This window comes from Schistocerca nitens, chromosome 2, assembly GCF_023898315.1.
Source record: "Schistocerca nitens isolate TAMUIC-IGC-003100 chromosome 2, iqSchNite1.1, whole genome shotgun sequence".
Classification (NCBI taxonomy): domain Eukaryota; kingdom Metazoa; phylum Arthropoda; class Insecta; order Orthoptera; family Acrididae; genus Schistocerca; species Schistocerca nitens.
In genome coordinates, this window is record NC_064615.1 from 74,275,531 (window position 1) to 74,303,144 (window position 27,614).

The 27,614-nt window shown below is 43.1% G+C and overlaps 1 protein-coding gene across 1 annotated transcript in view; it reads left to right on the forward strand.

Moving 5' to 3' along the window:
- Window positions 1-27,614, forward strand: part of LOC126235736 (nucleolar protein 10) — a 110,037-nt gene that overhangs the window by 14,993 nt on the left and 67,430 nt on the right. The window contains exon 2 of the mRNA XM_049944515.1: window positions 11,306-11,351. Coding sequence (XP_049800472.1) covers window positions 11,306-11,351 — 46 coding nt within the window. The remainder of the gene's footprint in view (window positions 1-11,305; window positions 11,352-27,614) is intronic.

Genomic DNA, 27,614 nt, shown 5'->3' on the forward strand with positions numbered 1-27,614 from the left:
ACCAACCATCAGCAGTACTCACCTAAATGGGATTGCAGGTTGGAAGAGCACCTCTTCCCTCCCTCCTTATAACATATTTAATGTTCAGCCCCCCCCCCCCCCCCAAAAAAAAAAAAATAAAAAAATAATAATAATAAAAAAAAAAAACAGTATTACTACAAGCCTCAGTGTCATAATCCTTAAACTGTATGCTGTGGCTAATGACTAAGTTTGCTCATAACTCCTTTTCTCCAAACTCTTGGTAAAATGAAAAGGTATCTGACACCACAGTGGTAACCTCCTCATTGTATTCCTCAATATCTACCACAATTTCCCTCTTACTATGACTGTGCGAAACCTTCAAAACACATTTGGCATACCAATGCCCTGAAATAACAGCCTCCTGCACCCACAAACCAATCTGTGAATCGCCTCTCCCATATTACTTTTTACCAAACTGGGACTCACTAGTTCCAGCTACAATCGATGGACCACTGAACTTCCCCCTTTACTTAACACACTCTTGAACACACCTCACTACAAAAAGAACATTGATTTAACACAGTTTTCACACTCACTCCAATCCATCACACAAAAAATTAAAGAAGACCTGTAACAAAAATAGTAAGTACACAACAAAATCTCCCTCATGGTCAATGTAGATTCTCCCTTATGGTCAACGTAGATTTCGTGCATCAACTACCATGCCAAATTGTTCACCAGATGTTATTGTGATAACACCTCTACTTATATAGGTAATTCGTCCAATGTACTATACTATGATCAACTTCATACACTGCCCACAAGCTAGACACCTAACACACTCCGCTATCAACCCAAAAAGCTTAAAAAACTTGGTGGTCAACAACATGTCTTCGCTCAAAGGTGCACTTAAAGTATAATTTGTAAATATATCAGTCATATCCATCCCTAGCAAAAAAACACAAAAAATATTAAAATTCATTCCACACAACAGACACAAAACTGAAACTTCCTGGCAGATTAAAACTGTGTGCCGGACTGAGACTCAAACTCAGGACCTTTGCCTTTCGCGGGCATGTACTCTACCATCTGAGCTACCCAAGCACAACTCACGACCTGTCCTCACAGCTTCAATTCTGCCAGTACCTCGTCTCCTACCTTCCAAAGCTGTGAGGACAGGTCGTGAGTTATACTAGGGTAGCTCAGATGGTAGAGCACGTGCCCACCAAAGGCAAAAGTCCCGAGCTCAAGTCTCGGTTCGGCACACAGTTTTAATCTGCCAGGAAGTTTCAAATCAGTGCACACACTCCACTGCAGAGTGAAAATCTCATTCTGGAAACATCCCCCAGGCTGTGACTAAGCCATTTCTCCACAATATCCGTTCTTCCAGGAGTGCTAGTTCTGCAAGGTTCGCAGAAGAGCTTCAGTGAAGTCTGGAAGGTAGGAGACAAGGTACTGGAAGAATTGAACCTGTGAGGATGGGCCATGAGTTGAGCTTGGGTAGTTCAGATGGTAGAGCACATGCCCGCGAAAGGCAAAGGTCCCAAGGTTGAGTGTCGGTCCGGCACACAGTTATAATCTGCCAGGAAGTTTCATATCAGCGCACACTCCACTGCAGAGTGGAAATCTCATTCTGGAGACACAAAACAAACCATACCTAACAAAAATGCCAAACACAAAAAAACAACAATAAATCATAATAGCAAGCTGGAAAGATAGCACATACTTTCAAATCCACATTTACCCTCTGACTACCAAGACTCAAATGAACGTAAGACCCTACATTACACAAACAACTTCACAGGGCAACATCGACTACCAGAGCATGACTACAACACGATATCTACAAACATAAACCAACACCGTGCCTCAGTGACGTCACTCACCACAACACCATGACATCACAGTCCAAAGCAGACATGTGGAATTACATGCTTCCAATTACCCGAATCGCAGAAAGGTACAATGAAAAAGACTGCTACAATATTAAGCTTTCAGACAAAGTCCTTCTTCCAAAGTAGGGGGGGAAAAAAAAAAAAAAAAAAAACAGGCTTTTTCACAAGCATGTCTTTCACACGTATGAGCACTGTTTCTGGATGTTGGGGCCGGACTTCAGAAGAAGGACTTTGTCTGGAAGCTTAATATTTTAACAGGCATAATCCATTATTGAATTTAGCATATATGTTAAAATTCAGGAGTAAATAAGAAAACGTATTTTTTTGTTTTCTCCAAAAAATTCCTACCCCAAGATATAGGCCTCCAAATATGACACTGCAAACACCATTATGAAGATGCAAATTTCGGAAAAAAATTTTAAAACACTGTATCTCTGTAACAGTTCTAGATATTTTGTTAGAGTTTTTTTATTTGAAAGATAATTGCTTTATGATTACACTGGTATCCTCCATTTGGACATATCTGTCAAAGTTCTTTTACTGATGCCTTTTGGATTTATCTACAGGGTGTTTCAAAAATGACCTGTATATTTGAAACGGCAATAAAAACTAAACGAGCAGCGATAGAAATACACCGTTTGTTGCAATATGCTTGGGACAACAGTACATTTTCAGGCGGACAAACTTTCGAAATTACAGTAGTTACAATTTTCAACAACAGATGGCGCTGTAAGTGATCTGAAAGATATAGAAGACAACGCAGTCTGTGGGTGCGCCATTCTGTACGTCGTCTTTCTGCTGTAAGCGTGTGCTGTTCACAACGTGCAAGTGTGCTGTAGACAACATGGTTTATTCCTTAGAACAGAGGATTTTTCTGGTGTTGGAATTCCACCGCCTAGAACACAGTGTTGTTGCAACAAGACGAAGTTTTCAACGGAGGTTTAATGTAACCAAAGGACCGAAAAGCGATACAATAAAGGATCTGTTTGAAAAATTTCAACGGACTGGGAACGTGACGGATGAACGTGCTGGAAAGGTAGGGCGACCGCGTACGGCAACCACAGAGGGCAACGCGCAGCTAGTGCAGCAGGTGATCCAACAGCGGCCTCGGGTTTCCGTTTGCCATGTTGCAGCTGCGGTCCAAATGACGCCAACGTCCACGTATCGTCTCATGCGCCAGAGTTTACACCTCTATCCATACAAAATTCAAACGCGGCAACCCCTCAGCGCCGCTACCATTGCTGCACGAGAGACATTCGCTATGATATAGTGCACAGGATTGATGACGGCGATATGCATGTGGGCAGCATTTGGTTTACTGACGAAGCTTATTTTTACCTGGACGGCTTCGTCAATAAACAGAACTGGCGCATATGGGGAACCGAAAAGCCCCATGTTGCAGTCCCATCGTCCCTGCATCCTCAAAAAGTACTGGTCTGGGCCGCCATGTCTTCCAAAGGAATCATTGGCCCATTTTTCAGATCCGAAACGATTACTGCATCACGCTATCTGGACATTGTGGCGGTACAAACTGCCTTAGACGACACTGCGAACACCTCGTGGTTTATGCAAGATGGTGCCCGGCCACATCGCACGGCCGACGTCTTTAATTTTCTGAATGAATATTTCGATGATCGTGTGATTGCTTTGGGCTATCCGAAACATACAGGAGGCGGCGTGGATTGGCCTCCCTATTCGCCAGACATGAACCCCTGTGACTTCTTTCTGTGGGGACACTTGAAAGACCAGGCCAGAATCCAGAAACAATTGAACAGCTGAAGCAGTACATCTCATCTGCATGTGAAGCCATTCCGCCAGACACGTTGTCAAAGGTTTCGGGTAATTTCATTCAGAGACTACGCCATATTATTGCTACGCATGGTGGATATGTGGAAAATATCGTACTATAGAGTTTCCCAGACCGCAGCGCCATCTGTTGTTGAAAATTGTAACTACCGTAATTTCGAAAGTTTGTCTGCCTGAAAATGTACTGTTGTCCCAAGCATATTGCAACAAACGGTGTATTTCTATCGCTGCTCGTTTAGTTTTTATTGCTGTTTCAAATATACCGGTCATTTTTGAAACACCCTGTATAATTTACAGATTTTTTTTTCCCCCAAAAATGACAATCTAGAAAAGTTAGATTTTTTTCTGTTGATTAGTGCCATGTAGCCTAGTACTATATTCTCTGTAAAAGAGCTTCCACTTTTAAGTTGGACAGGTTTTTTTCGGCGGTAACGTATGTCTACACTGTAATTGTTTCTTACTAATTTGTTTGTTACAATGTTTATTTCTATTGTCTTTGTTGCAGTTATTTCTTATCACTTTCTTTGTGGCGGTTATTTCTTTTCACTTTCATTTTTTCAGATATTTATTACACTTTGTTACAGTTTTTTGTCAGTTTCTTTGTCGTGATTGTTCGTTGCAGGTTTCTGTATTGTAGTTGTTGTGTTAATTTGTTTACTTAAGGGGCTTCTAAGAAATCTGAGACCATCCAGTGAGTTCTGTGTTGGTGTGAGGAATTTGCCAGTTGACACAGTTGCAGTGTGTTTTGTGAAAAGGACTGTTTGAAATATCTTCTGACTGGGGCCACGGGAGAGTGAAGTGTGTTGACTGCATATCCATAAAAGAGTGATATATAAGGCAAACAAAAAAAAACAGACTTTGTTGAGGTTGGGAATAAGTGTTCTCATTTGAAGACTGTTTCGAAGTGAAGACGTTTCCAGGGAGGACTTTTTGTGCTCTAAATGTTTTGGCAGGATAACAACAATGATAATATCTGAACAAGGTGAAGCGTCCCATGGTGCAGATGATGCAGATTTTTCATCACTGGAGGAAGAATTAAATACCCAGAATCAGTCAGCTGCAGAGATAGGTGTTAGTCCTGTTAAGAAACTGTGGTCAGTGAAGTTGAGTCATAAGCTCTATGAATCAAGGAAGTGCAGAGAAATTTCTAAAGCTATGGATGAATACACTACAGCAAAACTGACCACACCCTTCAAAGTAGAAATTCCATCTTCAGAAAAAAATGAACCAAAGCACTCTTGCACCTCTTGCCAGGAATTTTTCACAAATACCAATTCAGCTGTTGAATATTGTGCACACCCCACAGTGAAAAGGTACAAGGTTTAACTATTATTCCAGAGACATTTTCAAAGAAAGCAATTTTGAACCACGTTACAGCAGTATCAAAGTACATGGTACACAAATCAAGAAATGTGAGGCCTGTAAAAGGAGTCTTTGGAAAACCAGATCCCTATTATGGTCATCCTGTAGAAGCAGCTCAAGTTCAAATAGTGCAGTCATTTTATCTGGAAGATAACTGTACCGTTCTCGCCAGAGTGCCAACAAAAAAGACACTATAACTGTAACAGTTGAATGTGAAAAAGTTGTGAAAGTGAAGAGGTACATGAGTTGCAGTATTAAAGAAACTTTCGCAATTTATAAGAGCAACTATACCACTTCACATATTGGAAGATGAAAATTTTATGCACTGCGACCTAAGTGGGTAGTTCCACACCCATGTAGAGATGTCTGTTTTTGTGTGTACTGCGTGAGTTTTGAACTTTGTGTGGTAACTTTGAGGACAATGTGAAGCCATTAGTAGTCTGTAACATAAAGTGAGAGACTTGTTGGTTTCAAGAATGTGGTGACTGCCCTGGAAAGGGAACTGCCCTGGAAAGGGAGGACTGTCTTTACGGACACTTGGCCTGGAAAACGCAGCAGATAACTCTGCAGAAATTACATATGCGACATGGGAGGAAAATAAACTAATTAAGAAAACTGTTGCCTTTGACAGTTTCATTGATGAACTTGGTAAATGGTCAGTGAAAGCAGTAACACACCAGCATCTGAAGAAATTGCAACACATTGCAGAAGTGAAAGGGTGTGTACAGGCTGAAGAACTATGTTTAGTGCTTCATTGTGATTTTGCTGAGAACTGGTCTGTAATTTCCCACAAGTAGTACAAGGGTATCATTGGAGTAATGACCAGGTTTCAATTTTTACAGGAGTGACGTATTGGAGTTATAAGTGGTGACACAGCACATGACTCAGCACATGCTTTGCGAGCAGTGCGCAAAATTCTTCAACTGCAAACAGGGGCAGAGAAGGTCATTATTTCTGATCATGCTCCTAGTCATTTTAAAAATCACTACCAGCTGTTTGAATTCAGTAGGTCGTTTGTGCCAACTGACTAGGTTTACAGTGCTACTGCTCACGGGAAGGGGCCTTGTAATGGTGCAAGAGGTCTGCTAAAGCACCATGCTACAAAATATAATCTTTCCAGACCAAATGCAGCTGTGATTCAGAATGCTGAGGATTTTATGAGAGTCGTGAAATCTTACACATCGACAGCCCTCATTCTTTTGTCCAAAGAGGAAATTGAAGAATTCCATGAGCAGAGAAAAGAAGAATGGTCCAAACAAACTACTCCTGTTAAAGGAATTCAGAAGACACATTTTTGGACTCAAAGTGATGGGCGAACTCATGTTGCACGCACTTTAAAGAACAAGAAAGAAGAAATTTTGTTCATTTGGCCAACACCTCAGAAACAGCAGGATAATATTCAGATTCACAACCTGAGAAGGGGGATGTTTGTGGTGTGTGTGGGTATGACTGTGGCTGGTGGATTGCAGAGATTATAGACACCAGTTATGAGTTAAATGAAAATGTAGTGAATTTTATGCTGGATATAGGCTTCCAGCTGAAAGATAGCAACAACGCCATCAGTGCTCATTTCCTGTTCACAATGTTTTGAAGATTGTAAGTGCTCATGTTCCTATTGGTTCAACAGGAAGGCATCACTCTGTATCAAAGGAAGATAGGCTACTGAAGCAATGTAACACATTTTTAGTTCATTAACACTGGCTAATTTCAGTACAAAACAGAGCACACCTTTCACATAAATTTTGTAACTATTTAAAATGCATAAAAAATGTGTTTCTTACTCATCTTTCAAGTCTAAAATTACGTTAAATAAGGCTAGGTTTTGATTTTTATGAGCCTCTTATGTGCTAATGCGGTAATAAAACAGGTTTTATGTATGGCAGAAATTTCAATTGTTTATAAAACCCATTCAACCTACAAGTGGAAGCTCTCCTTTTCATGGACTGTAGAACTGTATGGTACTAATCGACGGGAGGGGGGGGGGGGGGGGAAGAAGAAGAAGAAGAAGAAGAAGAAGAAGAAGAAGAAGAAGAGTGCTATAGATTGGCATTTTTGGAAAAAAATTCCATAAATTTAAAAAAAATTCAAAAGGCTATAGTAAAAGAACTTTGACAGGTAAGTCCAAATGGAGGATTTCCTTGTAATCATAAAGCAATTATCTTTAAATTAAAAAAAACTCTAACAAAATATCTACAACTGTTCCAGAGATACAGTGTTTTAAAAATTTTTCCAAAAATTCGCATCTTCAAAATGGTATGTGCAGTGTCGGCTTTGGAGGGCTGTATCTCAGAGCAGAAATTTTTTTGGAGAAAACAAAAATAATACATGTTCCTTGCTTAGTCCTTCATTTTAACATAAGCTAAATTCAATAACATCTAAGACTATGAAGGTAAGATTTTTTTCCTAGCCTGCCTGAATTGATATGGACTATGTCAGCAGTATTTTTCATTGTGCCTGCCTGCGACTCAACTCCTCTGTGAGATGAGTAGCAATGTATCCTCTCCATATTGTTCTTATTACATCTTGGAATTTCCTTTGTTAGACACGTAACTCTGTATGTTATTAAATATCACAGGGAAAGGACAGCCAGTGATTATTTAGTTTTTATAAAGCGCATGCCACACGTGTTGTGCCATTGAAAGGAATCCTTATATGGCATATAAAACTTTTTTTTCTAATACTCCATCTTATTTGTGTTGGGAATTTACTCTGAAGTGCCAAAGAAACTAGTATAGGGACGCGTATTCAAATACAGAGATATGTAAACAGGCAGAATATGACACTGCGGTCGGCAATGCCTATATAATACAGCAAGTGTCTGGTGCAATTGTTAGATTTGTTACTGCTGCTACAATGGCAGGTTATCAAGATTTAAGTGAGTTTGAATGTAGTGTTACAGTCAGTGCACGAGCGATGGGGCACAGCATCTCCGAGGTAGCGACGAAATGGATTTTCCCGTATGATCCTTTCACGAGTGTACCATGAATATTAGGAATCTGATAAAACATCAAATCTCAGACACTGCTGCAGCCGGAGAAAGATCTTTTAAGAATGGGACCAATGATGAGTGAAGAGAATTGCTCAGCATGACAGAAGTGCAACCCTTCCACATATTGCTGCAGATTTCAGTGCTGAGCCAAGGGTCAGCGTGCGAACCATTCAATGAAACATCATCAATAAGGGCTTTCGGAGCTGAAGGGCCACTCTTGTACTCTTGATGACTGCACAATATAAAACTTTACGCCTCGCCTGGTCCTCTGAACACTGACATTGAACTGTTGATGACTGTAAACATGTTGCCCGGTCAGACGAGTCTCGTTAAAAATTGTATCGAGAGGATGGATGTGTAGGGATATGGAAACACCTCATGAATCCATGGACCCTGCATCTCAACAGAAGACTGTTCAAGCTGGTGGAGACACTGTAAGGTGTGGGGTGTGTGCAGTTGAAGTGATACAGGACCTCTGATACGTCTAGATACAAATCTGACAGGCGACACGTACATAAGCATCCTGTCCATGTCCATTGTGCATTCCAACAGAGTTGAACAATTTCAGCAGGACAATGTGATACCCCATACATCCAAAATTGTTACAGAGTGACTCGAAGAACACACTTCTGAGTTTAAACACTTCCGGTGGCCACCAAACTCCCCAGACATGAACATTATTCTGGGATGCCTTGCAATGTGCTATTTAGAAGAGATCTCCATCCCCTCGTACTCATACGGATTTATGAACGGCCCTGCAGGATTCATGGTGTCAGTTCCCTCCATCACTACTGCAGACATTAGTTGAGTCCATTCCATGTCATGTTGCGGCACATTTGAATGCTTGCGGGGACCCTACACTGTATTAGGCAGGTGTACCAGTACCTTGGCTCATCAGTGTATGAAAGCAACTGCCTAGAGGCTCCAGATTCTCCCTTACTGTTCTTTCACATCTTAATCAGTTTTCTTCAGCAACAACATCTGCAGTCTTAATATGCTCTTTCGATTCCTGAACGCCTCAGAACTATCGTCCATTGAGGTTGATTTTTGCCTCTTTTTATGTGGACCACTTTGATTATCTTTTTTGAGACTGATCTGGAGAATATGTATTGGCTATGATTGTTACAGTCTGCAGTGTTGATATTGTGCAATGATTTTTAGGCTTTATTGGCATCTTGTGAATGCTGTATTTGAACAATGGGCTGTGGCCCACAAGTACAATAACGCTTCATAGATACACTCAATCTGTAAAGAATTGGGTGTACTGATAGCAGCCTCACAGTTTGAAAACAACAACATTCATAAATATAAGGCTAGAAGGAGAAATGGCGTATGCTCTTTTTCACTCAAGAAGAGGAGTGAAGTATCCAGTAATAAGAATCATTGATCATCAACCCAGTGACGTGTGGAACACAGTCACTGCACCAACCACAAGTCTCATACTCCACATCATACAAGGTTATTCCTTGCAAGAAAAGCCGAAGGCCAACCAATCACATACTGCTCACTACTTGATATCAGCTGTAACACTGTTGCTGTGTTTCCCTTTTGTGGACTGCAGAACTTAAGGGACACAGAACAGCAATTTTTAGTAATATAGGAAAACATATATAAAGTGTAAGGAATGTAGTGGTTACTTTCAGTTGGGGCCTCTCTTATTAGTAGCTTATTTATTTTTATGTATTCAATTGAACCTCTATATCAGTGAAATAAGGTCATAAAACAAATTGTAGCAACCTAGAATTAATTAAAAGGCCGAGAAAAAGAAAATAATTTTGTTTTAACCTTAAAATAACAGTGAAAGCAAATCAATACGCACTGAGGTGGCAAAAATCATGGCATACCTCCTAATATTGTGTCGGACCTCCACTTGCTTGGCATAGCGCAGCAACTCATAAACTCAAATTGGATGGACACAACCAGTTGTTGTAAATCCCCTGCAGAAATATTGAGCCATGCTGCCTCTACAGCCATCAGTAATTGCGAAAGTGTTGCTGGTGCAGGATTTTGTGCACAAACTGACCTTTCAGTTATGTCCCATAAATGTTCATTGGGATTCATATCGAGCGATCTGTGTGGCCAAATCATTCACTCAAATTGTCAAACCAATAGTGAACAGTTGTGGCCCGGAGACATTGCGCATTGTCATTCATAAAAATTCCATCGTTGTTAGTGAACAGGAAGTCCACGAATGGTTGCAAATGGTCTCCAAGTAGCCAAACACAACTATTTCCAGTCAGTGATCGGTTCAGTTCGAGCAGAGGAGCCAGTCCATTCCATGTAAACACTGCCCACACTATTCTGGAGCCACCACCAGCTAACACAGTGCCTTGTTGACAACTTGGGTCCTTGCCTTCATAGGGTTTGAGCCACACTTGAACCCTACCATCAGCTTGTACCAGTTGAAATCAGGACTTGTCTGACCAGGCCACAGTTTTGCAGTTGTCTAGGGTCAAACCAATATGGTCACGATCCCAAGAGAGACGTTGCTGGCGATGTTATGCTGCTAGCAAAGGCACTCATGTCAGTTGTCTGCTGCCATAGCCCATTAATACCAATTTTCACCACAGTGTCCTAACAGATATGTTCGTCGTATGTCTCACATTGATTTCTGTGGTTATTTCACACAGTTGCTTGTCTATTATCAGTAACAACTCTACGGAAATGCTGCTGCTATAGATTGTTAAGTGAAGGCCGTCGGTCACTGCGTGGTCTGTGGTGAGAGGTAATGCCTCAAATTTGTATTCTCAGCGCACTTTTGACACTTTGATCTCGGAATGTTAAATTCCCTAATGATTTCCGAAATAGAATGTTCCATGTGTCTAGCTCCATCCACAAGTCTGCATTCAGAGTCTGTTAATTCCTGTTGTGTGGCCATAATCGCATCAGAAACCTTTTCACTGAGTATAAATGACAGCTCCAACAATGCACTGCCCTTTTATACCGTGTTTACGCAATACAATTGCCATCTGTATATGCGCATATTGCTATTACATGACTTTTGTCATCTCGATGTATATACTGTGAAAGAATTTGCTTAACTTTACAAATCAGTTTTATTGTATCATATCATCACAATTAATACTGTAATAAAAACCACAGAAATCGTTTTTGGTGTGTATGATGAGTTCTTGCAGCCGGAAGCAGTCTGTGTGTGTGTGTGTGTGTGTGTGTGTGTGTGTGTGTGAGAGAGAGAGAGAGAGAGAGAGAGAGAGAGAGAGAGAGAGACAGAGAGACAGAGACAGTAAGCAAGCCACATATATTACCAGTTCCAATTTTTTTCTCCTTACAGTGGCTGTCAGAGAGAAAAAGGAGAGCTCTTCAGAAGAAGCATGTTGGTAAGTCTACTAATGTCCTTTTATAAGAATATAGTTTTTGCTCTAAGTTATGTCACATCTCCTGAAATTCCATCCAACATTCGACAAACCCGATCCTAAACAAAACCAAAATATTGTCAACTTATGCACCAAAAACGTCAGTCCTACAGAAATTTCAACCCTATCCAGAGACCTCACTTTCAGTCCCACACTCCAACTTGGCCTCACCATCCTCCTTCGGGTTCCTTCCCAAGAACAAAAGCTTCTCGGTGTGACACAGAACAGCCATCTTCAACCTCAAGGCAGACCATGATTTAATAATTCTCCCTGCAAGCAAAAGCTCTACCACTGTGTGATGAATCACTGCACTTATCTTACAGGAGGAATCTGCCAACTGACCACTCCACCTACAAGCCCTGCCATAGTGATCCATCCCCAAAATGCAGCATAAGTGCCAATCCCCACTCAAACCCTTAGGCCCATACCTGAATCTTTCTCCTGATTCCATCTCCCTCTTCATCCCAGTGACCCTCCCACCACCATCCCTCCCCCTACACACACACACACACACACACACCAACCTTCTTCATGCTTCCCAAAATCCACAGACCCAACAATCCTAGGCACCCAGTTATAGCTATTTACTATGTTCCAACTGGAAGAAATATGAACCAATCTTCGGTATGGCAATGGCCAACCACGTGTCACCCTTCTAAGACAATCTGTTTATTGGCCATCTGGAGGAAACCTTCCTAGCCTTCCAGAAACCCAAACTATGTCTTTGATGGGTCCATCCATATTTCTGTCCTTATCAAGCCCACTAACCGTCAACAGTACCTGCATTTTGACAGCTGTCATTCCTTCCACATCAAAAAATTACTTCCATATAGTCAGACAACCTGTGGATGGCGCATCCATAGTGATAAATTTCCCATGCCCAGTATGCAGAAGGTCTCACTAAGACCTTCATGAACGGGCACAATCTCCCAAACATAGTCCACAGGCGGATTTTTTGCACAACATTCTCATGTGCCCTTAACCTTCCCACCACCCCCAAAAACCAGCTACAAAGGAGCAACCCCTTGTCACTCAGCATCATCCCAGCCTCACAGTTTAATTTTGCACCTTATCAGGGCTTTGAGCCTTCAGTTAGCCATGACCGTGCCCTGAAATGTGAACCATCCTACCTACAATCTTTTCCCATCCTTCCTAAATTGACATTCTGCCACCCACCCAGTCTATGCGATATCTTGGTCCATTCCTACACCGTGCCTACTCCCCACTCCTTGTCACCTGGGTGCAAGATGAAACACATGTCTGATTCATCCACCCAGCACATCCTACTCCAATCCCATTACAGGCTTATCATATCCATTTGGTGGTAGAGCCGCCAGTGAAAGCAACCATGTCATATATAACCTTTGCTGCCATGTCTGCACAACATTTATATGGGCAAGAACACCAGCTGCCCACCTGAATGAATAGCCACCACCAAGCTTTGGCCAAGAGCAGAATTGACTAGACAGTGATGGAACACGCTGCTGAACGCAACATCCTTAATTTCAATGACTGCTTCATAACCCGTGCCATCTGGATTCCCTCCGCCTGCTACAGCTTTTCTGAACAACACTGTCTTCATTCTGGGAATCCTAAAGAACTGCAGTCATGGCATTATGTATTCAGCCAACACTATAGTTGTACAGTTGTGACACAGTGCCTCTACTAATAGTCTAAATAATTTATGAATAAAGGTAACAACTTACTGAGTAGTATGGTCAGAGAGTTGTTGGCAGGCACATAGACAAGACTGAAAACATTGCTAACTTTTGGACAATAACTTTTTATGGACTGAAGTGATACCCCCCTGCCCTCACACACACACACACACACACACACACACACACACACACACACACCTGTTTGGCTACAAGTGTAACAGTTCCAGCTGTGTTGGGAGAGCAGTCCTGCAGCTTGACTGGGGTGCATGGTTGTGTCGAGTAAAGTGAGTGAGAGAAGAAAAGGAGATGGGGAGTGGGAAAGAGGTTTGGAAAATAATGGCAGTTAGTTATGAGAGATGCAGGAGGTGTACAGAATAGGAATCCAAGAGGATGGTACAGCATGTGCACAGGATAAGAATGCCACATGGGCAACACAGGTAATGAAGCAGCCATTGAAAACGACCTTGTTGTCCCATCAACTTGTTTCACCACTAGGTGGTCAGCTCCATTCATGGTCACCATATGACAGCTGCCATTGATTCATGTTGATGGTCATACCCACATAAAATGCAGTACAGAAATTACAGCAAAGCTGGGGAAAAGTCCAGAATAGGGCCAGTGGTGTACTTACGTGTTTCATGCAGGAATGTTGTCAGCACTTGCGTGATGTGTGATGGAAACAAAAGACAATGTGTCAGCTGTTTGTGTTACGCAGCCAGTGAGAGAGCAGCAGGCAGATGACATGATTTCGAAGTAATACATTCAGAAGAAAGGTTGAAACATTGTGGTAAATGAATATTATAAATTTAACTGCTTCTTCGAGTCACAGCTATTTAAACTGTGCTAGTATAACATGCCAAGGACAGCATCACAACCCATGACATAATGGAAAAAACAGTGAAACAATTCTCTCCTCTGTGTTGCTACACAGTCGATCTGTGTGAGCGGACACAGTCGATCTGTGCGAGCACACTGAGTAAGTGGATCATTGTAGTCTAGTTAAATTGTGGGAGGGGTACAGGCAACACTATTATGAGTAAATATTGATCCACTAACGTTCACCATGATTTAGCTGAAGAATGTTGATCAACTTCCTCAGTGTGCACACGCAGATTGATTGCGTTGTCAGTTCACTGCCAAATTTGATACATTTTCGTGTCTCTGCAATTAATGCAAGAGACAAGCACCAATGGACGATAGCATTTGCACAAAATGTTACTCCCAAAACTCACTAATACACTGAAAAACAGCAAATAAAAGAATGGATTAAATTTCAGCGATAGAAATACATGGCCCCCCTTCTTGGCTTTCATTGCTTATGTCAAAAAAATCATCCCACAGGCTACGCGAAACTGACATGTTGCCAACCTACGAGCGGTAGATAAGAACTGCCGCGACTGCTCCTGACCCTTATCTAGACTTTAGTCTAAAGCTGGTATATGACGTGACTGCTGTCACTGGTGATCCAGCAAGTGCTGGGATTAAATAAACCTGTGACAGTACTGAAGTATCCCGCCTGCAGGTTCAGTAGTTAGAATAGGCTCAAAGTATTCCTGCCTGTCATAAACTTTTGGAAATGTTTGCTCGTGTTTTTTAGAGTTTCCTGTGCATTGAAGTCATTTAGTAAATTTCGTGCCTTGGTTTTCAGCTGAAGTTTCTTATCGTTTCTAGTGAAATATTTCAGTAAAATTTTCATTCAGTGTTTTAACTTCGTTGAGTGTTCCAGTGGCCACTTGAATTTTTGGTTTTAGCTAATAATTTTGTGAAGTTTTCTTGGTACTGGTATTAGCTTTGGTGTACTAGTATTAGTACAAGTAGATGCTTTCTTAATAGACAGAGAATTCTGAGACTGGTGTTGTTAGATTTATAAATAGTTCTACTGGTGTAATTGAACTTATGTAACATAGACGCATAGTTTTTTTTTTTTTTTTTTTCAGCAACTGTACAATTGTACCATGAGTGAACAGTGTAGGCTCTGTTGTAGGTTTGTGAGTAGTGGGTTACGGTGTGGGATTTGTTCAAAATATTTTCATTGGGAGGAATGCAGTGGGCATTCTAGCAAGATCCTCTCTTCGGAATGCAGAATCTGTAGTAGAAATAAGTTGATAGAGTAGCAGGAGCGTAAGATCTGTGCTCTTCGGGTGCAGTTACTGCGTGCAAAGGAGGAACTAGATAGGTTGAGGAGGGTGGAGGGTGGTGGGGAATGGGAACTGGCAGTTGGCATGAAGGCAGCTGGGATGAGGAGGTATTCAGACAGTTATACTTTGTGAATATGCAATAGATTTGACCAACTATCAGAGTTGAGTGGAGAGGAGCCTCTTGTAGCTATAGATGTAGGGAACATGCAGCAGTCCTCAGCAGTTAGGAGACCTAGGTCAGTTGCAAAATCTAACAGAAAGAAGCAGCTTCTGCTACTAGGTAGTTCACATGGTAAAGGTGTGGGCCAGCAGTTGCAGAAAGTGTTGTGGAGTGAGTACCCGGCCACCACCATTGTGAAGCCTAGTGCAGGATTGGCTCAAGTGACTGACAGCATAGGGGAGTTGTGTAGGAATTTTACGAAGGAGGACCAGGTAGTGATAGTGGGTGGAGCAGGGAACAGTCTTGATAGGGACGGGGAATATGATGTAGGTGGTGACCTGGTAAAGATAGCTACTCAAACTGGAGGCACTAATGTGCATTTTGTGCAACTGTTTCACCATCATGATCAACCTCATCTTAATGCAGCTGTTAGATGCGTTAACATGGGGCTGGAGGAGGTGCTGATGGCAGAGGACATGGATCATATTTCAGTGGTGCCAGTTGGGTCTGTCAGTAGGTCGGGTTTCACCAGGCATGGCCTACACCTCAATAGGTATGGGATGGGAGGCTGGCAAAGCTTATAGGTGACAGTGTAGTGGGTGGTGGTGGGATCACTCATAGAAAATTCCTGTAGTAGTTGGTGTTAGAGCTGCCCCTTTTTTAGATTGAAGTCAGCTGATAGGTAGACCTGCGTAAAGGAAGTCCCTCTAACTAAGGGCTCACCTTCACAGGATGTCATGTTCCCAAGTAGAGAAGGAATTAACATATTTCACCAAAATGTAAGAGGTATTATAGATTACATTAGTGAAGGTTGGTTGGTTTGGGGAAGGAGACCAGACAGCATGGTCATCAGTCTCATCGGATTAGGGAAGGATGGGGAAGGAAGTCGGCCGTGCCCTTTCAGAGGAACCATCCCGGCATTGGCCTGTAGTGATTTAGGGAAATCACGGAAAACCTAAATCAGGATGGCCGGACGCGGGATTGAACCGTCGTCCTCCCGAATGCGAGTCCAGTGTCTAACCACTGCGCCACCTCGCTTGGTTTACATTAGTGAACTGCTTATAGATGTTGACTCTGAAATTTTTGGCATATAGGAGCACCACTTAAATAATTTGACTAGTCAGAGGCTTCCTTTGCCAAGATACAGATTACCTGGCTGTTTTTTAAGAGCTCCTTGCAGGGTGGGGGAGTGGATATGTACTTAAAAAACATTATTCCATTTTGAGTCCATAGGTGTATCATGGTGGTGTACTGAACAGATATTTGAATGCAGGGACAGTTGAATTTAGTGAAACTTAACTTCTAATTGTTGTTGTTTATAGGTCCCCTAGCTCTTACTTCAGAGCATTTCTACTCAAGCTAGAGAGGGTTCTTGATTCACTTTGTAGGAAGTACCAGAAATTATTTATATGTGGTGACTTCAATATAAATTTTGTATATGATGGTGCAAGAAAAAGGATGTTAGTAGATCTCCTAAATTCATATGATATGTTGCAGACTGTGTTTTTACCAACTAGATTGCAGGGGAACAGTAGCACAGCCATAGATAATTTTTTTTTTTTTTTTCATTCTTCATTACTAGATGGGCATTCTGTTATTAAAAGGGTGAATGGCCTTTCAGACCATGATGCACAAATTTTAACACTAAAAGGCTTTTGTACTCAAAACAAAAATCATATATAATTACAGGCTATGTAGGAAACTTAATCCAACAGCAATAGAGAGTTTTTTAAACCTTGTCAAGGAGCACGAGTGGCAGGATGTTTATAGTGCTGATAACATAGATGATAAATATAATGCTTTCCTTAACACATTTCTCATGCTCTTTGAGAGTTGCTTTCCATTAGAACGTTCTTAATGGGGTACTAGCAGTAATAGGCAGCCCGGGTGGCTGACTAGTGGGATAAGGATATCGTGTAGAACTAAGCAGGAATTATATCAAAATGTTAGAAGTAGTCACAATCAAGCTACAGTAGCCCAAAACAAACAGTATTGTAAGGCACTTAAAAATGTCATTAGGAAGGCTAAGAGTAAGTGGTATGCAAATAAAATAGCTAATTCACAGGATAAAATTAAAACCATATGGTCAGTTGTGAAGGAAGTGTCTGGTCAGCAGCAGAAGGTCAACGATATAAAGTCAGTTCATGGTAAAAATATTTCTGTTATTGATAAATCAGATATATGTACAGTATTTAACAATCATTTTCTGAAAATTGCTGGTGAATTAAATAAAAATTTAGTTTCTACAGGGAATCATATAACTTTCTGAGATTGATGTCTGAAAGACAAGGGGGAGATTGAGTCAATAATTAAATCACTGAAGACTAAGGACTCTCATGGATATGATGTAGTGCCTAGCAGAATATTAAAGTACTGTCCTGCACATGTTAGCCCTGTATTTAGCCATATTTGTAATTTTTCCTTTAGGAATGATCAGTTTCCTGAACGATTGGAGTACTCAGTAGTAAAGCCGCTTTATAAAAAGGGAGAAAAGGATAATGTAGACAATTTTAGACCGATTTCTATGCCATCAGTGTTTGTTAATGTCATTGAAAAGGCTGTGTATGTAAGGATAATTGCTCATTTTATATCACTCGATTTGCTATCAAATGTACAGTTCGGATTTAGAAGTCAGTTTAACAACTGATAATGCTATAGTCACTTTTCTCTACGGGGTACTGGATGGGTTAAACAAAAGGTTTCAAACGCTAGGCATATTTTTTGATTTAACTAAGGCCTTTTATTGTGTTGATCACAAAATATTGTTCTAGAAGTTGTACCATTGCGGAATATGGGGAGTAGCTCACAATTGGTTCACCTCTTACTTTAGCAACAGACAGCAAAAGGTCATTATTCACAGTGTTGAGAATGGCTGTGATGTGGGGTCTGAGTGGGGTACAGTCAAGTGGGGGGTTGCCCCAGGCATCAGTGTTGGGGCCACTCCTGTTCCTTTTTTATATAAATGATATGCCCTCTAGTATTACAGGTAACTCTAAAATATTTATGTTTGCGGATGACACTAGCTTGGTAGTAAAGGATGTTGTGTGCAACATTGGCCTGGTTTCAAATAGTGCAGTTCATGACCTAAGTTCATGGCTTGTTGAAAATAAACTAACACTTAATCACAGTAAGACTCAGTTTTTCAAGTTTTTAACACACAATTCAACAAAACCTTAAGTTTTTATTTCACTGAATGGACATATGATGAGTGAAACTGAACAGTTCAAATTTCTAGGTGTTCAGATAGATAGTAAACTGTCCTGGAAAGCCCATGTTCAAGTGAGTGGTCATTCGTCACAAAAATTAGCCTACTTTGCTTATTTCCATTTGCTTATGTCGTATGGTATTATATTTGGGGTAACTCTTCCCATTCTAAAAGGATATTTTTGGCTGAGAAAGGGGCAGTTCAGGCAATAAGTGGTGTAAGTTCATGAACCTCTTATCGACCCCTGTTCAAGATTCGGGGTATTTTGACATTGGCCTCTCAATATACATATTCTTTACTGTCATTTCTTGTTAACAATAACTCGGCAGAAATCAAACCTGCATTTGAATCGGACTTCCTTAAGTCTTGTACAGAAAGGTGTGCAGTATACTGCTGCATCCATTATCAGTAAGCTACCGCTAGATTTCAAAAATCTTAGAAGTAATCCAAGCGCTTTCAAATCAAAACTGAGGAGTTTCCTCATGGGTCACTCCTCCTATTCTGTTGAGGAGTTCCTTGAAAAATTAAGCTGATTCTTGTTGTACTGTTGATTGCGTTTACTTAAACTTATGGATTGACTTTATTTGGGTTCATAAACATTTTATTTTTATCTGTTATTACTTTTATGTTGTAATTTCATATGCTGACATGTTCTATGACCTTGGATATTTGCTCCCCACTTTTCAACCCAATAATTTCTTATCTCCTTTTAGGGTTTCACTTCCCACTTTCAAAATTCTATAGAAATGCGGGTCATTTGGGGAAGGATGCCTTACGTGGTGCACCAGTTATCCATAGTGTGATTTGATTAGATCTCCTGCACCTCTTGTTGTCATGGCTCTGCAACTCCACCCGCAATTCAGTTATTTGGGCAAGAATACCTTCTAGGTATGTCATCTTCTTCCGTTGTCCATTGTCGTCTTTTGCCCCCATGAGGATGTTGGTTTTCTCCATGTCCAATATCCAGCATGGTAGTCAGTCCATTGTGGCGGGGCCATGATGTACCTATTTGGTGGTAGCCCCCTGACAACACAGGGATCACACTGCTGATGCCTGAGCTGAAAACTACCCACATAAGCCAAGGAATAGATGCCCGTCTTCTTGGGGCGTCATGACTCTCGGCAATGACCGTTGTGCCAGGTGGCCTTTGCTGTGGCTGGGTGGCACTTGTGAGGAGAGCCCCTAAACAGAGTTGGTGGCATCAGGGCAGATGACCGCAATGAAGCAGAGCAAGTCAGCTCTGCTGGTGACCGTATGGAGCCAGCAGCCTCTAAGAAGGGAAAGGTAGAATACAGTGCTGATAGGTGTGACCCTAAATTGTTCCTCTCTATAGCTACATCATGGGACGAACATAAGACTAAGAAAAAGAGAGAGCCTTATTCGCCAAGGTATTTAGTCTGCAGCAGAACAGATGGGGACTCCTTTCTAGCTATGAAGCCTCTATTTTTTGTTGAACATCTGGAGGATAAGTTTGGGGAAGTGATAGCATTGTCCAAAATGAGAAATGGGTCAGTCTTGATTCAGGCAGCATCCCCCAGCCCAGTCCTGGACATAGCTCACCTGTGACAAGCTGGGCCATATTCCCATTTCTCTCACCTCCATAAGAGCCTCAACATGTGTTCACTTCACTTGGCGCATCTATCGGGGTCCACAAGATAATAGGGGTTGCCACTGGGTGCCTTCATCTTGACCTTTGAGGGTGATACATTACCTGAAAAGGTCAAGGTGATGGTATACCGGTGTGATATAAAACCATCCTCCCCTCCCCGTGCAGTGCTTTAAGTGCTGGAAATTCAGTCACATGTCTTCCCGACACAATTCCAGTGCCACATGTAGAGACTGTGGACGTCCACTGCATCCAAGTTCTCCATGTGCGCCTCCTCCCATGTCTATCAACTGTGGCGAGCACCAGTCCCCTGCTCACCGGACCACATGGTTCTCCAAAAGGAGCAGAAAATTATGGAGTACAAGACCCTAGACTGGCTGACCTGAGGCTAAACGGAAATATGAAAGGGTGCACTCCATTCACTTGACTTCTTCATATGCTGTAGCTACATTGATGTCACCCTCACTTGTGATGGTATGTCCCACATCTCTGTGTCATACAGTGGGCCTTCAGGGGCCCCCGAATGCATCTACCATCTTGGTGGTTTGGCCCTCTTCTTCCATTGCTCCCAAAGCACCTACTGCAGGAGCAATACCCTACCCCCACCCCCACCCCCAAAACAGGGGACATTGGTTCCCTTGTCCCAGCTGGAGACGCAACAACCTCCTCTGGCTTCTCTTGTATGGAAAGGGTCCCTTGGGACTCTCCCTTCCAAGGTCTCCACCAATGCAGAAGTGGACATGCTCCATGGCTGAAGGAGCCACAAGTTGCTGCACAAAGGACCGTCTTCCTCCATGCCTTAAAGCTACTTCGGAAAAGTTGTCCCAGCCACTGGCTAAAGAGAAGTGAGAGAGCAAGCAGATGAAGAAGAAGTTTGCTAAGAAACAGGACACTCCGCACCACTCCCTTTCAGATCTGCATCTGAGAAAGAGGTGGAGATTTTAGCGTCCCCCAATGACTTGGCTCACGACAACCCCTCAGCTGTGTTGGAAATGAATACAAATACTCTACAGGTGGCAGCAGGTGACCCTGAGGTATAATCTTCCTTCTTGGTCCCTTCATGCCTTCCCAGAAGATAGCAAGCATCATCTTCCTGGGGAATTGCGGTGATTTTATCTCCCATCTGGCTGAGTTACGATAGCTTTTAAGCCATACACTTGCTTTTTGTGTTGCCCTTCAGGAAACCTGTTTTCCCATGATGCAGACCCCTGCCCTTTGTGGCTAATGGGGGTATTACAAAAATTGGCCTGACTGTGACAGACTGTTGGGTGGAGTTTGCATCTATGTTCTTACTTTGGTCTGTAGTGAACCTGTGCCCCTTCAAACACGTTTAGAAGCCGTGGCTGTCAGGGTGAGGACACTGCAGGAAATGACCATCTGTAACAGCTACCTTCCTCCAGATGTTGACGTGCCGCACTCATTTCCCAACTCCCCCCACCTTTTCTACTTCTATGCAATTTTAACACCCGTAACCCTTCTTGGGGTAGAACCAAGATTACTGGCCATGGTAAAGACATCGAGGCTGTACTAACACAATTCGACCTTTGCTTCCTCAATACAGGTGCCCCCACTCATTCCAGTGAGGCATGTAGAAGATACTCAGTCATTGATCTCTCGGTTTGCAATCCTGGCTTCCGCCTGCCTATCCACTGGAAAGCTCATGACGACTTGTGTGGTAGTGACCTCCTTCCACTCTTCCTGTACCTACCCCAGCGCCATTCATCTGGTCACTTACCCTCGGGTTGCCCCTGGTGGAAGTCGGTGCCTTGGTGGTCATTGGAAATCACTGCAGCGATTAGGGACTGGAGGCGGGCCCTCCAATATCATAAGTGCAATCCGTCCCTGGAGCACCTCATTGCCTTAAAATGCCAGGGTCCATGAGCTCATCAAACGGTTCAAGTAGGAGTGTTGAGGATGATACATCTTCACCATTGGATCACAAACTTCTCCTTTCCATGAAACTTCCTGGCAGATTAAAACTGTGTGCCCGACCGAGACTCGAACTCGGGCCCTTGGCCTTTCGCGGGCAAGTGCTCTACCAACTGAGCTACCGAAGCACGACTCACGCCCGGTACCCACAGCTTTACTTCTGCCAGTATCTCGTCTCCTACCTTCCAAACTTTACAGAAGTTCTCCTGCGAAACTTGCAGAACTAGCACTCCTGAAAGAAAGGATATAGCGGAGACATGGCTTAGCCACAGCCTGGGGGATGTTTCCAGAATGAGATTTTCACTCTGCAGCGGAGTGTGCGCTGATATGAAACTTCCTGGCAGATTAAAACTGTGTGCCCGACCGAGACTCGAACTCGGGACCTTTGCCTTTCGCGGGCAAGTGCTCTACCAGTTTGGAAGGTAGGAGACGAGGTACTGGCAGAAGTAAAGCTGTGGATACCGGGCGTGAGTCGTGCTCTCGGTAGCTCAGTTGGTAGAGCACTTGCCCGCGAAAGGCAAAGGTCCCGAGTTCGAGTCTCGGTCGGGCACACAGTTTTAATCTGCCAGGAAGTTTCATATCAGCGCACACTCCGCTGCAGAGTGAAAATCTCATTCTCCTTTCCATGTTTGGACCATGCTCAGATACTCTACAGATATCAGACCCCTGAGGGCATACCTGGAATTTCCACACATGGAGCTGTATCCGCCGATCCAGATGTAATCGCAGAGCGTCTTGCCGAGCGTTATGCTCGCATTTCTGTGTCTGTGAATTACCGCCTCACCTCTCGTCTCCTAAAACAGCGGGTGGAACGGCAACACCTATCTTTTGCTCCATGCCACTCAGTGCCATAGAATACACGCTTCAGTGAGTGGAAATTTCTCAGTTCCCTTGCCGATTGCCCTGACTCAAGCCCTGGACCAGACAGCATCCATTCCCAAATGCTTAAACATCTGTCAGTAGATTACCAGCTCCACTTCCTTGCTGTCTTCAAGTGCATCCTTTTCCTGGCAACGACACCTTATTGCCAATCTTTTTTGATCTAATAAAGGCCTAAGATACCACTTGGCGACACCACATCCTCGCTGCTCTGTGGGGTGTCCAGGGCCCGCTCCCAATTTTTGAACTTGTTGTCGCTTCGCACTTTCAGAATTCGAGTCAGTGCTTTCCACAGATCACCCCGTATCCAAGAGAATGGGCACCCACAGGGCTCTTTTCTGAGTGTCCCACTCCTTTTTAATTGCTGGTTTCACAGTAGGGTGGGGTTCTCTGTATATCCCCTCCTATATGCTGACGATTTTTGTTTTTTACATCTGCCCCTCTTCCACTGGTGTTGCTGAACATCGACTGCAGGGAGACATACAAAAGGCGGCAGTCATGGGCACTCACGGCTTTCAGTTTTTGGCCGCCAAGACTTGCTTCCTGCACTTCTGTCATTGTCGTACTGTCCACCCCGATCCTGAACTTTACATCAATGACCAACTACTTACTGTAGTGGAGACTTAATGCTTTTTTGGACTCGTCTTTGATGCCTGCTTAATGTGTCTTTCCCATCTTTGTCAGCTTAAGGAGAAGTGCTGGTGGCATCTTTATATTATTCAATGCTTGAGCCACACTGATTGGAGTGCTGATCACCCCACACTGCTGCAGCTGTACAAAGTCTTCATGCAGTCCCGTCTGGACTATGGGAGCCTGGTGTATGGTTCAGCATCGCCCTCTATGTTGTGGCTGCTGGACCCTATCCACCACTGTGGAGTTCGACTTGCGAACAAGCCTAGTGAACAGCTTCCTCGTGGAAGCTGGTGTTCCTCCAGTGCAGCTCATGTGGCAACTACTGCTTGCGAATTACATTGTCCACATAGTTTGACTCGCCATCCAATTGTTGTTTCCTTTACCCTAACATGGCAATCCATCTCCGCAACAACGGCCTAGAATGGGGATTCCAACTGCAGTCCGTGTCCGGTTGCTTCTTACTGAACTCGACACTTTCCCTGTGCCACCTTTCCTGCAGGCCCACTTATACACACACAACTCCATGGTCTATGCCTCAGCCACAGCTTCGTCTGGACCTATTGCAAGGCCCAAAAGGCTCAATTCCACCTGAGGCCCTCCACCGACCATTTTCCTCTATTCTCGGTGAGTTCTAGGGCTCAGAAGTAATCCACACCAGTGGATCAATGGTCGATGGTCTTGTTGGCTTCATGTACGCTCACATTGGAGGAATTGAACAGCGCTCCTTACCGGATGGCTTGCAGTGTTTCCACTGCAGCATTGGTAGCCATTTATTGCGCTCTTGACCATGTCCGTTCCTGCGCCAGTGAGTCCTTCTTCATCTTTAGTGACTCCTTAAGCAGCCTACAAGCTCTCGACAAGTGCTTCCTTTGCCATCCTTTGGTATTTGACTATCCGGGAGTCTCTTTATGCCCTCAGAAATGGTGGACGTTCAGTGACCTTCATTTGGATTCCAGGGCATGTTGGGATCCTGGGCAGTGAACTTGCTGACAGAGCCTGGCCAAACAGGCCACTGGTAAACCAACTCTGGAGATTGGGCTGCCAGAGACTCTGAGCGATCTTCCACCATGAATTTTTCACAATCTGGGATACTGAATGGTGCACCCTTAGTATGCCAAATAAACTATATGTTGTCAAGGAGACAACGAATGTGTGGCGCTCATCCATGCAAGCCACTTGCAGGCACTCCGTTGTCCTTTGCCTGCTCCGGATCAGCTATACGTGGTTAACACATGGTCATCTCATCCGTTGCGAGGACCTACCTCGGTGTTGCTCTGGTCCCACATGATTGTCGTGCACATCTTGTTGGACTGCCCAATTTTAGCTCCTCTGCAGCAGACTTTTAATGTTCCTGCCACACTGCCAACAGTGTTGGGAGACAGTGCCTCAATGGCTGATGTTATTTAACATTTTATTTGTGAGGAGGGTTTTTATCACACAATGTAAGGGTGGTGGGTGTCTGGCCTTCTCTCCTGAGCCTCCACCCTCCCTCCATTTTAACTCTTCCTCACTTTTTTTTTTTGCTGGTTGTTCATCTTTTGCCTGTGTTCCTGTAGCTTTCTCTTTCAGACTTGAGATTTTAGTGTGCTGCGGGGTGGCTGGCTCATCCTTTTTCATTTTTGCGATCAGTCAGCCCAGTCCATCTGCTCCTTTTAGTGCCTCTTTTCCCCTATCTGTTAACTTCTGTCGTTTTCTCTTTCAGTGTGTTTTGAAGTTAGTTTTACACCTTTTACTTTCCCCAATCTTTTGGGACTGTTTGAATGAGGAAAAATGGACTGATGTCCTCGTTGTTTGGTCCCTTTGCTCCCCAAACCAACCATGGTGTATTGGACATGTCTGACAACTGGGTCTTCAGAGGCGTATGAATGACCCTGCAGCATGGGGTCAGGAGTGGGATGATATAAGAATGGACCAGGATAGTGCACATATTGGGTGGATTGTGGAATACCAATTTAGGAGGGATGGGAAGGGTTGTGATTAGGATGTTTTCCATTTCCAGGCACGGTGACAAGTAGTTGAAGCCGTGTCGAAGGATATGGTTCAGTTGTTCCAGTCCATGACGGTATTGGATGATGATGGGGTGCACCATTGCAGCTGGTTCTTGAGGTTGGTGGGAAGATTAATGGTGTGCAAGGGTATGGTGCAGGAAATCTACTTGCAGACTGTTGTTTGTTGTTGTTGTGGTCTTCAGTCCTGAGACTGGTTTGATGCAGCTCTCCATGCTACTCTATCCTGTGCAAGCTTCTTCATCTCCCAGTACCTACTGCAACCTACATCCTTCTGAATCTGCTTAGTGTATGCATCTCTTGGTCTCCCCCTACGATTTTTACCCTCCACGCTGCCCTCCAATACTAAATTGGTGATCCCTTGATGCCTCAGAACATGTCCTACCAACCGATCCCTTCTTCTGGTCAAGTTGTGCCACAAACTCCTCTTCTCCCCAATCCGATTCAGTACCTCCTCATTAGTTATGTGATCTACCCATCTAATCTTCAGCATTCTTCTGTAGCACCACATTTCGAAAGCTTCTATTCTCTTCTTGTCCAAACTATTTATCGTCCATGTTTCACTTCCATACATGGCTACACTCCATACAAATACTTTCAGAAAAGACTTCCTGACACTTAAATCTATACTCGATGTTAACAAATTTCTCTTCTTCAGAAACGCTTTCCTTGCCATTGCCAGTCTACATTTTATATCCTCTCTACTTCGACCATCATCGGTTATTTTGCTCCCCAAATAGCAAAACTCCTTTACTACTTTAAGTGTCTCATTTCCTAATCTAATACCCTCAACATCACCCGACTTACTTCGACTACATTCCATTATCCTCGTTTTGCTTTTGTTGATGTTCATCTTATACCCTCCTTTCAAGACACCATCCATTCCGTTCAACTGCTCTTCCAAGTCCTTTGCTGTCTCTGACAGAATTACAATGTCATCGGCGAACCTCAAAGTTTTTATTTCTTCTCCATGGATTTTAATACCTACTCCGAATTTTTCTTTTGTTTCCTTCACTGCTTGCTCAATATACAGATTGAATAACATCGGGGAGAGGCTACAACCCTGTCTTACTCCCTTCCCAACCACTGCTTCCCTTTCGTGTCCCTCGACTCTTATAACTGCCATCTGGTTTCTGTACAAATTGGAAATAGCCTTTCGCTCCCTGTATTTTACCCCTGCCACCTTTAGAATTTGAAAGAGAGTATTCCAGTCAACATTGTCAAAAGCTTTCTCTAAGTCTACAAATGCTAGAAACGTAGGTTTGCCTTTTCTTAATCTTTCTTCTAAGATAAGTCGTAAGGTCAGTATTGCCTCACGTGTTCCAGTATTTCTACGGAATCCAAACTGATCTTCCCCGAGGTCGGCTTCTACCAGTTTTTCCATTCGTCTGTAAAGAATTCGTGTTAGTATTTTGCAGCTGTGGCTTATTAAACTGATTGTTCGGTAATTCTCACATCTGTCAACACCTGCTTTCTTTGGGATTGGAATTATTATATTCTTCTTGAAGTCTGAGGGTATTTCGCCTGTTTCATACATCTTGCTCACCAGATGGTAGAGTTTTGTCAGGACTGGCTCTCCCAAGGCCGTCAGTAGTTCCAATGGAATGTTGTCTACTCCGGGGGCCTTGTTTCGACTCAGGTCTTTCAGTGCTCTGTCAAACTCTTCACGCAGTATAGTATCTCCCATTTGATCTTCATCTACATCCTCTTCCATTTCCATAATATTGTCCTCAAGTACATCGCCCTTGTATAGACCCTCTATATACTCCTTCCACCTTTCTGCTTTCCCTTCTTTGCTTAGAACTGGGTTTCCATCTGAGCTCTTGATGTTCATAGAAGTGGTTCTCTTCTCTCCAAAGGTCTCTTTAATTTTCCTGTAGGCAGTATCTATCTTACCCCTAGTGAGATAAGCCTCTACATCCTTACATTTGTCCTCTAGCCATCCCTGCTTAGCCACTTTGCACCTCCTGTCAATCTCATTTTTGAGACGTTTGTATTCCTTTTTGCCTG